Genomic DNA, 12394 nt, shown 5'->3' on the forward strand with positions numbered 1-12394 from the left:
TCAGCAAAACCTTCGAATCAGAGGTCTTCTTCCTTGGCTGCACCTACCTCAAGCTCTCTCCTCAAACGTAAAATTGGATCTGGTACTACGAGTCTGACCTCTTCTGCTGGCAGTAAACGCAAGTGTGATCGCCCTGCGGCTAAGTGTACTACGAGTTCTACAACTAAAAGCGCATATTCCTCAAACACTGTGCAGGAATCTAGAGAAAAACGTGTCAACAGGATGTTCTTGTCTCCACAAACAAAACTCTATTGTTTCTTCCTTCGATATGCTAACAAGCTTTTTGAGAAGGGGAATCTTCTGCTCCAAAGAGACGAACCCTGTATTCATCTCCTGCACGGAGAATTGAATGGTCTTCTCAAAGATATCTTCGTACGGTTTTTGAAACCATCGGTGTCATCGGTTGCTCTGGTAAATGTACCCTTCTCTGACAGATATCATCAGAAGAATGATGAGGACCTCATGATTGGGAACGATGCCAAACTGTATATAAGGGAACAAAGGAGTCTCAAGAAATCCACCTTCACTCTGAGTGAGTCAGACATCCAAGGTTTCTTCAGTGCAGTTCGCTCATATTATGTGAAAGCCTGCAATTACATCTTCAAAACCTGGCCGCTAGATGATGAATTAGCCAAGCATGCTCAGGTGCTGGATGTTAAGCTACACCAAAAAGTGGGGTTTGACTGTGTGGAGTTTTTCATCAAGAAATTCCCCTGTCTGTTCAGTGGCGGTGATAGTGACATAGACAGTCTTGAGAGTGAATTCGCTCACTACCAGGCAGACGCCTCCATAGCTACAATTGCTACTGAGACAGTGAGAGTGGATGAGCAGTGGCATCGGATTTCACAGCTCACAGATCCCTGCACTGGTGCCAAGAAGTATCCTAATTTGAGCAAAGTGATGAAGGGAATCTTGGTCATTCCTCATTCGAACGCATCATGTGAGTGGGCACTCAGTCTTGTATGGAAGAATCATACTGAATTTCGTCCCAATTTGAGTGTCAAAACCCTGGAAGCTCTCTTAATTGAAAAACTAGCTCATAGCACCCCTTGCTACCAGAGAGAATACAGCAAAGACATAATCAGAAGGGCTAAAAGAGCCACACAGCTGTCACTCAGCAAAGCTGCCATGGAAAAAGCAAGCAGCAGTAGTACCAGCCAGTAAGGCAAGAAAAATATTGCTTCTTTTGTGCTTTTTGTTAATCTTTGATTGTCCCCTAACTTACTAATATTAACATACATGTAACATTAAAAAGTGCACAATTTTCCCCTTTTTTTGTTCAAAAAGTGGGAATTCTTAACATGTTAAATGCTCCAAAATAGGGCTCAGAGGGCACTAGAGAGCGTCTAGAACCCCAGAGCTTCCAGGGCCCTAAGGCGGGCCCTGGACCCCGCCTCAAGGGTCGAGCGCTCCGCGCTCGAGATGTGCGCTTAGCGCGCATTATTTGGTGTCGGTTGCAAATCCTCCCTCATTCTGATTTCCAAAAGTTGGCATCTCTGCATCGTCGGCGATGCGTGCAACGCGCTATGCCTTAGTTAGACTATCGTTGGGCATCGGTTGTGTAGGCCGACAACAGGTTCAGCATTCGTTGGTATAAGTTATCTATAACACAACGAAACATTCTGTGTTGTTACCAATGCGTTATACATAAGACCAAGTCGCTATGAATACGTCCGAATCTTTAAAAAAAACATCAAAAGTTCAACGTAAGCCAGCGTTTTACATACATTTTAATATGTTGCCATCGCTGGCTAAAACGTCAAGGTGTGACCGGGCCTTAAACGGTACCACTCAGCTATTTTCATTGTTTACAATGAACGATTTAAATTGCTGTCACTCGCCTTTGTTTTTTGACGCTGGGGTTTTGAAATTTGAAGCGTTTCTTCTGAACGTGATAAAACGCTCAAACTCGACTATTTTAAATAGACGCTGCCGATTGACAATTGGAATCATAGCCAAGCTAGACATCGAAGTGTGAACATCCTCGTCATGCCGAAGAAAAGTTTGAAGAATGCTGCAAATAAGTGTCCTGGCCGTGGCCGTGGACGCTGACGCAAGGACGATCCATTATACCGACGTCTTTCAGCATATGAGTAACTTAAAAGTAACGTCTGTCGATGTGTGGCAACAATCGCGTAACGTGCCAACAACACGTTAATCATAGGTTAGAAATAAGTTTCGGGTACGCTAAACATTACCTCGGCGTGTCTCAACTTATGATTAACTTACAAGTAGCATGTGTTGACGTCTGTCAACGATCGCAGACCGTGCATACAACTTGAGGCCAGCGTAGCGGAACGTGTGAGTCATACGCCGACATACGTCGTGAAATTTCAAGCATGAAAAAATTTGAGGACAACCGAAAAGTACAACGTTTAAAGCCAGCGTACAACGACGTATGGGAGTATTTTTCAGCGTGCTCTCAATATTATCAAAACTTACCCATAACGTATTCAACGTGTGCCAGCGTTTTAGAAAAAAAATTCAAAAATCGGCATACGTTGGCTAAAACGTCAAGGTGTGACCGGGCCTTTAGAGACAAGAAACTTTTGAGGATCGAATGAGGCCATATTAAGAATGATGTCCAGCACTCGTTACAGAAACATCCTAAACATTCTCCATTAGAGGCAGGTGAAAGCTTCCACTCTGACAGTGTATGTGTGTGCCCAAAACTGGATAAGTACCTTGAAAGGAAATGTAATGATGGTATTGTTTATACCAAGCGTACATGAAGCGAAAGCACGGTTAAGCGATTGGTTGAGTTTGCCTGTTTGTTTGTCTGTCCACAAACGTTAGTTTCTGGTCAAGGAACAAATCAATTTCAATTGAATATTGTATTTTATATTCAAAATATATCGGAACATGAATCGGAAAATGAACCTGTTGCTTCGTCGTACCTTGGCTGAATTTGTCCCAATTTCACATGAGCAGAGAGGAGTGATATATATATATATATATATATATATATATATATATATATATATATATATATATATATATATATATATATATATATATATCTATATATATATATATCTATCTATATTGGATTCGCTAGATATCCCTTATTGTCGGGTTTTGTGTGTGTGTGTGTGTGTGTGTGTGTGTGTGTGTGTGTGTGTGTGTGTGTGTGTGTGTGTGTGTGTGTGTGTGTGTGTGTGTGTGTGTGTGTGTGTCTGTGTGTGTGTCTGTGTGTGTGTCTGCAACGCGATGCTCCCACAGCACAAACCAGGAAACCGATTTCGATGAAACTTGGCGAACAGGTTCCATATGGGGTGGGAATGTGCGCGTTTGAGTTTCGTTGCTAAGCAACCACCTGTTTCTAGGCAGCGACCAAAAAACCACGTTTACTATTTTCAATACTTGTCCTACAGTTTTGAATGTGGAGAAACGAGACTTCGGAATTGAACACTTCAAGATATTTAGAAAATTTTACTCCAGCCGATTTTTGATTTAGGTTTTATTTTTCAAATGCTAGTCCTTCAAAAATAGGGTGTCTATTTACCGTCATTTTTTATGAGGAGTGACAGTTGGCAAAATACGCAATAGGAAAAATCTTGCCAGGCAGAGGAACAATTGTATGTGAACCAATACGTCTTGGCAATGAATCTTCATTGGTGGATCGGTCAGAATGAAAAGCATAGTATCCAGCGCTTCGATCCTCGCGGATCCCTCGTCGCCTACCGGCTTGTGTATATATATATATATATATATATATATATATATATATATATATATATATATATATATATATATATATATATATATATATATATTTGTCTGGCAGTCAAAATTGAAAATCATTCCAAACAGGAAGCACACTGTTTAATGTGACGTCATAAAGGACACAAACAACATGCAGGAAAAACTAATGTGACGTGTTAAACAAAGTGGTGTAAAAGACGTTGCAGCAATGGCGGTAAACTTCCGAAAAAAGTGTTTCCCTACAACCCCTAAAATCGTCATTGTATTTCAATTAAATTATATATTTCAACACTGTAGAACACATCGCTTTATTTGTACTTTCAAAACCATTCTGGTTAGCAGTACTTGGACAAAATATTACGGCATTTCACATCAATCATCACGACCAATCAAATTTTCTGCTCACAGACCCTGCCCATGTCCTTTTTTGTTTCCTCTCAAGATGGGTAAGGTGTTCTATGACCTCTAGTTTTAAAATGAAATGCCACCTCAGAATAAAATGAACACCCCTGATTGTAAATGAACCATTTACCATCATGGGCATTTACTGCTGGAAGATCATGCCATATGTTGCATCCTCTTCCTGCAACAAATGTGTTCCATGTTACAAAATTCCTTTCTGGTAAACAAGAAATCCTCTTCCTACTTTACCGGCAAAGCCCTTTGCAGTGAGGAACATATTTACTGCAGGAAGATGGCGTCACATTCCATACGTCCAGAGGACCAGAACTGCCTCTCCCAAGAAGATACAGAGTGGGCTGCAACTTCTTCCCTGTGAACCACAGTTCCGACATGGATGCTATCGAACATCTCATGGAATTTATGAATCAGGAGCTGTGGAAAAGCAGACACCAACTAAGCAATATGCAAGAGCTGCAACAAAATCTACTCCAAATTTGGCAAAATATGTATCGGGCTCTCATACAGAAAATCATTGATTTGTTGTCTTCTCAGGTTTAAGCATTTTATACCAAAGGACATGACACGAGATACCAATATATGCAGTAAACTTGGCTGTTGTTCATGTCACAGATTGTTAAAAAATAGTTTGTTTGCAATCAGGGTTGTTGTTTATTTTATTCTGCCAGGGCATTGTAATTGAGGCTTAGATATGAATTAAAAAAACGACCAGCTCAAATGTGAAGCACCCTTATGTATTTCCTTTTTTAGGAATCATTTGGGTGTCAAGGTTTATGGATCATGTCTAATGCCCCTCGTTGAGTCAATGAAATCGTTCTGTTTTTTTTTTCTTCAGATTGTTGTTGCATATTTGCGTTTACCTTTCCCATTTAGAGCAGATCAGATGATGTCATGTGATCACTGAAATTGGTATACATGGTATAAAAGGAGATTTTCTACAATAATTTCACTCAGGTTTTATATTTTTTTATATAGTATGTACAACGCTTATAAGCTGTAAGATATTTGTTTGATTTGTTTCAGTACTTATGTATTGATGAGCCATAATTATGTGCATAAGAGCTGGTAAAATATCTTAGAAGTATGTGAACCCATGCATCGTAATATTGGTTATGATCTTTACATTACACAGAAACCCAGGAAACCAATTGTGGTCGAAGAAGCAAAGAAATCAAGGTAAGAAATGCACTGTGTGTTGTTGACTTTGTTGACTAATTAAAAATACTACTTCGTTTGTTATGTTATCTAATTACATCACTTAATTTGCAGAAAGACAACACAAAATGGATCAGCATTTTAACAACAGTCGAACCTACGATGAGAGGTGGTATTCAATCACCTGCAGGCAATGCAAATCAAGGTAAGGATAGCTCATAGGTAGCATACTCACCTTTGAGCTCCCTTGTGGGTTTGATTCCGATCCGACTATAAACGGTCAGACAGGTGCTTCACAGGCAGGGCGTTGCATCAATGAGAGCCCCATACAACAGATGTGACATGAAGCCAGGGTCCCATCTACCAGCATTAGCTGGTAGACATGGAAAACCAAATGGTATCCTTCACGAAGAGGAGGCTATTGTATGTCAGCACTCTGGACACATTCAATATTCTTACCCTAATCAGCTGTGGATACTCCATGAAGTCCAACCCCAAGTCAGATATTTGGTATTCTCAGGATAGGACACAATGACATTAATTATATAATTTGCTTTTGTTTATTATCATTCCTTTTATCCAAGATGAAGTCCTGAAATGAATATGACTGCACTTTGCAATAATTTAGAATGAATGCTACAAATTGTTCCAACTCTTTATATAAATCCCCATGTAGGCTTCGTTATTGCACTATGAAAGAATAGTTTCTAAATATTTATTGACATCTATAAGGCATACCATAATGAGTATTACATTACACAATATTACCACTTTTATATTTATGAATATATTTGATGGCACATTGCAGCTAACGCCTGCAAACCTACTCCCTTTAATCTGTCTCCTCAGCAACCCCTTCTCCCATTCCCCTCTCCACATTTTCCTCAAAGCCCTCATCCACTCCCACTTATTCTCCTTTTCCCACTGCCCTCCTTTACACCTTCACTTACTTCCAATCAACCCAATCACTCACTTCCCTCAATCCCTTCATCACTCCAATTTATATCCCTTTTCTCACTACCTTTTCTACCCTTTCACCCCTGAGCACAAAGCTGCAGTTTACATTTGGGGAAAGTTTACTCAGAGGTTTTGAAAAATAGACACAGGATATTGGGTAAAAGGCTGAAAGCAAAGAGTTGTGAAGTCATGTTTTCTGGGATTCTACATTGAGCAACAATTATATTTTACGTACTCTTCCTTTCTCCTTCGGTCTCTATTTATGACCTTTTTATCCTTATACTCCCAAGACCCCAACTGACTTAACGCTAAACTTCACACGAGGCATCCCCCTTCTTCTTTCAATAAACTAACTCAACTACCCACTAAAACTGTTATGAACCTTAAAAAAACCAAAAGTACAGTTCCACAGCCCCAACACAAATCTCAATAACAATATACACAAAATGCCTTAGGACTGGAAACTTAGCTTTAGAAGGACTGGAAGCAGGGCCGGCGCTACCATAAGGCCAACGAGGCAGCCACCTCAGAGGGGCACATTACTGACCTTTAAGGGTCACAGTTTTATGCAAATTATTGCTTTGAAAAAACACATAAAAAAAGGAAAATATAATATTTCATTGTTCATAATAGTTTATCGTTCATTGTTAGTTCATAACCAGTTTATTGTTTTCAACACTAACAATACTGTTTCTTTCTTTATCTATTCTATTCTTACATTCTCAGCTTGGTGACAAAATTTACAAAGGAAAAGGCACACAAAGTGAAATTTTGATGTGTCTGAAATTGAAACTTTTATGAGACGTTTTTAACTCTTGTCTGTTTTTTGTTTGTTTCTCTGTCTGACTGTAAGCAAAATATTGTGGGAAAATAAATTTAGCAGTTTCAAGTTTTGTGCTTTTTATTTTTTCTACAAAATATGTTTTTAAAAATCGAAGTTGGCAATTTTTTTTGGGGGGGGGGTGCAAGTAGCTGGCCTTGCCGAGGGCGCAAAACTGTCTTGCACTGGCCCTGACTGGAGGAGCGCTCACCACCCAGCTGTCCACGTGCGCCGAACCCCGAACTGGAAGTGACGTCACCACACATCACATGATTTTCTTCCTCACAATTGTGGGTGGAGTCAAGCCAGATATCCAGCCAATGGGTTTGAAGGCTTCATACGCATGCAGCTTCATTACATTTTTAAGATGTAACATAACTTTATTTTTGTTTGTTGCTGTAGTCTTGAGTGGGTATAAAGCCTCACTGCATTGGTCTTTAATGGTGTGGATTTGATTTCAATGGCTGCTCAGCAGAAATTTCCACACCATGCAATGGATTGGATTTCCAGGATGGGTTCTTAATCACAGAAAAGTCAATGACTTGTGAGTACCCTAATGCTCTCCCAAGAATCTGGATCGGCCTCCACCACCACCCCACATCCTTGTTCACTGTACACTTACATTTTTTTGGAATCGAGTGTTGCACACTGCTGTGCATTTTGTGTTGGGCCATTATGAGGATGTTCAGAAAGTTCTCAGAACAAGATAATCAAAATAGTGCAAGAAGCCTCAACATTCTAAATTTTTACACTGACTCAGTAAGTCAATGTATTTTACTTTTAATTCTCCATCAAGCAATGTAGGATGGCATCCTTGCATTGCTTGCTAGTCATTGGGCTATGATGTGGTTGCAGAGTCGCACTGAATCACATGACCAAGATGGTGATGCTGGTGGAGAGTTGTACACATGAACTTTCCATCATGCTTGTAGGTGTAAACAGTAGATGAGTGTACAGTCTCGTACCTCGATTTTAATCTGCATCAGTTTATTCGGAGCAGTGTCCAATTCTGAACACTCCAGATATGTTTTGGTTTCTTTCTGTTCTGTTCATCCAAATCATCAAACAACTCGTATTCAGTCTCATATGTTGTGATGAAAACAGAGGCAGGTACTGGCAAAAGGAGGTCCTGATCATCTGAGATGCTGAAGAGCTATCTTGGAGTGCACTGTGGATATTTTATCTCCCACACTTCAGCTTTGTGAATTTTATATATATATATATATATATATATATATATATATATATATATATATATATATATATATATATATATATATATATATATATATATATATATATCTACAGCCTTCTGTATATTTTGCTTCATAGTTTCAGTAAATTTATGTAGAATTGGTGTATTCATTCTCACCAAGAGTGGGTTGGTGAGTTTCTTATTTTTCAGACTCAACTTGGAAAAATAGGCAAAATATAGAGCAAAAATAATTTTTTTTGACTAGAAAAACCTTTTTTAGAACTGAAAGTAGCTGAAACTGAAGGATGTCGTTGTCAGGCGAAGTGAGAAGAAAATTTGGAACTGTCTGGTATTGTTGAAATTCGGTGAATATCTTCTCTCAGAAGGAAATTTTCCACTCATTAGCTAGGAATTTACTTGCTTTCATCACGAAAGAAATTCCCAGGTTTTGAGGGGAAAATTTATTTCTGGGAGAAGAAATCCCTGAAATGGAAACTGCCGCTTTGGGGATTTTTCCACTTCAACCTCATTAAAGCTGTTTTCCAAAATTGATTCGTCATGTTTTTCTGTTATATATTCATCGCTGTGTTGCTGTTTGTGTTTCTGTCAAATATGTCATGTTCAATCGTATCTTGTTTTGTGCTGTATTTTTGTTGAAACCAAATTCTACATTGTCTTCAATCCTATTCTTCCTACCATATCTTAAAGACAGCTGTTCCCCATCATCACCCCCCCACCCCCCATCCAAAACCACGGTCTTTACTACGCACATTAACCCACCAAAACATGCCGACTGCTTATGTGTTATGTGCATATATAATACATTGTGGTTATATAGCTTGATGATTCAAATTGTGCACATGAGACTAGTTATCTGTATCCTTGTGTAAGTAAAATAATATACAAGAAGTAGGCATTTGATAAGGTACCACATAGGAGCTTGTTAGCCAAGGTGAGGGCTTGTGGAGTGGCGTGTCAGGTCGCTAATTGGATTGCAAAACTGGCTTAGTGGTAGGACATCCTCCGTGAGGAAGAATGAGGACTCGAGGAGAACACAGTGGGTGGACAAGATGGATACAGACACAAATTCTCAAGAAGGAAAAACAGGAAAGTTGAAGAGAGGTGGGTTTGGGGAGAGTTAATGGGGGTAGAAAAGATCATGGTTTTGGAAAGCGAATGATCTGAGATGGTGGTGAACAGCTGTCTATATAATAAAACCTAGAGAGAAGAGTGATATTGAAGAGAATGTGGAAGTTGATTCCACAGGTGAGAGATAAGAGGATTGAATGAGTGGAGGTGAGCAGTGATTCTGGATTTTGGTAGATGCATCAGAAGTGGGTTGTTGGCAGACATTGTGTGTCCTGCAAGAACCTTGGGAGGGGAGGGGGCGGGGAGTGTGGGGAGGGGGCGGGGAGTGCAGAAAGATCTGAGTGTGCAAGACACTTGAAAGGAGGGAGTAGAAAACAGACCATCGACCTGTTAAAGTGATGAGTGAGTTGTACAGAGTATGGAAAATCAAATGGCTCATTCAAGATGCTCTACAAAGTCAGCCACAGACTGAGTATCCTCTGTCATTACAAGTTATTTCATGAAAATCAGAACTAGTCACAGCCCACAAGGCCTTTGTCCATAGCAAAGTTGAGTACACATCTCCCCTATGGGCTGGAAAATGAGCATCACATGTGTCTGTCAAGGATTTTGTCAAATCTAAAGCTCTTAACATTATTGGCATCTCCCACGATGAGGCCGAAGCACAAGGCCTGTTGCACTCACATCACAGACAGGTTGGTAACCTTGTTTTATTTTTTTAACCGCTTTTCCTCTGGTCTAGCTCCCTCTGCTCTCTCAGTTCTCCGACCCTCCACAGCTACTCCAAGATGCACAGCTTCTTCCAATAATCCCATCCTGGTTAAATTCCCCAAATCCAGACTTATCTCACACCTCAACTATTTTCTCCAATTTGTGGAACTGCCTTCCAGAGATGTTTCAATCACACTCTTTCCTCCAGTGCTTTCAGCAAGAGATACACCACAATCTCATCATTCTCCATCTCCTGCATCTACCTGCAATATTTCTTATCTCCATTACCCCAACCTCACAGAACCCTCTTACTTGATTGCAGGATACTGTTTCCTCCGACCTCTTTCCACTTTTCCTGCTCATTCTTTCATTTGTTTGGGGTGTCCAACTCTGTGACTCCATTGTCATTAAATTGCCTTTTATCCTCTGTCCCCTCGCTCTCCCACGATCCAAGACTTTGTATACAAATACATAAACGCTTTTATTTTTCCACATAACATCAAGATTATAAGCTATTTATACATTGATCATACCTAATTTAATATTGTGTGGAAAGCAGGAAATTGGGACTCTGTGAAAGTTAATGGATGTAGAGGACACTTGGCTGCTTTGACAATGGGATATTTCATCCTTGGCAGTATGGCCTGCTTACTCTACGTCATATACAGGTTTGCTCATTATTATCATGATCTGAAATATTTCTGATCCTCAACTTCACACACCATTATAGGTTTCATAATTTGCATGACAATTTAATGAAATTCTTTAGCTTGTTGAGTGATGTTTGTTCTGAAACAACCGTATTTTGGCCTATCACTCTAAACAGACATGCCAAACTTGGCAGATCCAATTGAAACAAAGCCCTTGTCCCAGTCTTGAAATATAACAAAGCCTCCAACGACCCTCATCACAAAGTTAATTACATGATACAATCAATCAAGGCTACAGTTTAGCAGTGGCTTTGTATTCGTGAAAAAAAATAGAAATACTCTTTTTAATAGAAATTAGACATTTTGATTGCATTTAATGATTTAAATATTTTACTTTAAAAATAAATTCCTGCTGGTAAATATGTGTTAATCATGATTATCTTTGCTCTGTCGCATTTGCTGTAAATTGCACTAACACAACTTTTTCCTGAACCAGAAAGAAATCAAGAGATTTGGACAATTCAACGGAGCAAACAGATGAGTATGACCCAAAATCAACACAAAACCCATCAGCACCTGCTTTGGACCAGGGCACAATCAGGACAGATGGGCCATTATCAAACGTTTTTGTTGGTGCACTGTAACTACCAGTTCTCACTTACACCGAAACATAATCCAGAAACCGGGCTATTCTCAAAACGAGCCAGAAGCCATGGCATTATTTGTTACTTTTCCAGATGGATACAGGAAGGTAAAGAACCCAACTTCTCATGATGCAGTATATCTGGAAAAAATACCAAGACCTTTGTGATAATCGGACTGTATGGTTTATACAATGCGAGTTAATATAAGGAGATGCAATTTATGTCGGTTGTATAATATGTTTTAGGTGAGGAGGTTGACAAAAATGGAGGTGTATATGTATTTAATTGTATTGGTTGAACTTTTTACTCAGAGAGTTAACAATTCTGTTGAACAACTTTGAATGAAAATACAGTGGATGTAAGAACAGTTAACCATTTTTAAATGGGGAAATATTAGAAGTATACCTAGAGGTAGAAGCAATCAGGAAGCATGATGGGGGGTATGTATTGATGAGTTGTGTTTTTGATTTCTAAAGGATTTGTTGCTTCCCTGCATGTTATCTTTTGACAGTCAGATACCCTTTTTGCCATCCTGCCATTTCCATGTACTTTGCTCCTCTGTAAGTGAACAATAAATAGAAGAAAAGGATATTTATCTTCGTCTATTCTTGTGAAACAGGCTCTATACAGAGCGTCAATGCTGTCAAAGTAGTTTCTTTGATTTGGGTAACAATCCTCGACGGGTCGCCATTCTGACGCAGTATGAGGCTGAAGTATGCAGTATATATGTGTGCGTGCGTACGTATGTATGTATCCGATCTGATGCACCATAATCGGTTACACAGCGTTGGTTTTTGGACTGGGGTCATGTTGGGCTGTTTGACATCACTCTCTGAGCCACAGCTGGGACAAGAATTTGGAATTTGGCCATGATGCCGACGATGGCCCGCCGACTCTTCACAAATGACACCGTGGGATATTTAATGCCAGCAGAGGAATGCCAGTTTAACATCCATCAGTGAGACAGCATACACAATGATGAATCATCCAGCCTGTTAAAGAGTTTCTTTGCCAGTCTCTACCTGGGTCGGGATTGAAATCCAGGCTC

At 39.6% G+C, this 12394-nt stretch overlaps 1 protein-coding gene across 6 annotated transcripts in view; it reads left to right on the forward strand.

Annotated features, from left to right (window-relative positions):
* The window catches only part of LOC147030457 (ciliary neurotrophic factor receptor subunit alpha-like), a 59604-nt gene extending 47612 nt beyond the window's left edge, over positions 1 to 11992 (forward strand). Inside the window, exons 8-11 of one of the 6 annotated variants that reach the window (XM_085874509.1) lie at positions 5258 to 5301; positions 5395 to 5485; positions 10609 to 10720; positions 11203 to 11986. In XM_085874509.1, coding sequence (XP_085730635.1) covers positions 5258 to 5301; positions 5395 to 5485; positions 10609 to 10720; positions 11203 to 11476 — 521 coding nt within the window. In that variant the 3' untranslated portion in view covers positions 11477 to 11986. Of the gene's footprint in view, positions 1 to 5257; positions 5302 to 5394; positions 5486 to 10608; positions 10721 to 11198 lie in introns of all 6 variants that reach the window. The other 5 variants (XM_085874508.1, XM_085874506.1, XM_085874507.1 and 2 more) reach the window with 5 other exon arrangements.
* Positions 11993 to 12394: the final 402 nt, after the last annotated feature.

This window comes from Eptatretus burgeri, chromosome 3 (assembly GCF_056783735.1).
Source record: "Eptatretus burgeri isolate ZD-2024b chromosome 3, Ebu_testis_v1, whole genome shotgun sequence".
Lineage (NCBI taxonomy): Eukaryota > Metazoa > Chordata > Myxini > Myxiniformes > Myxinidae > Eptatretus > Eptatretus burgeri.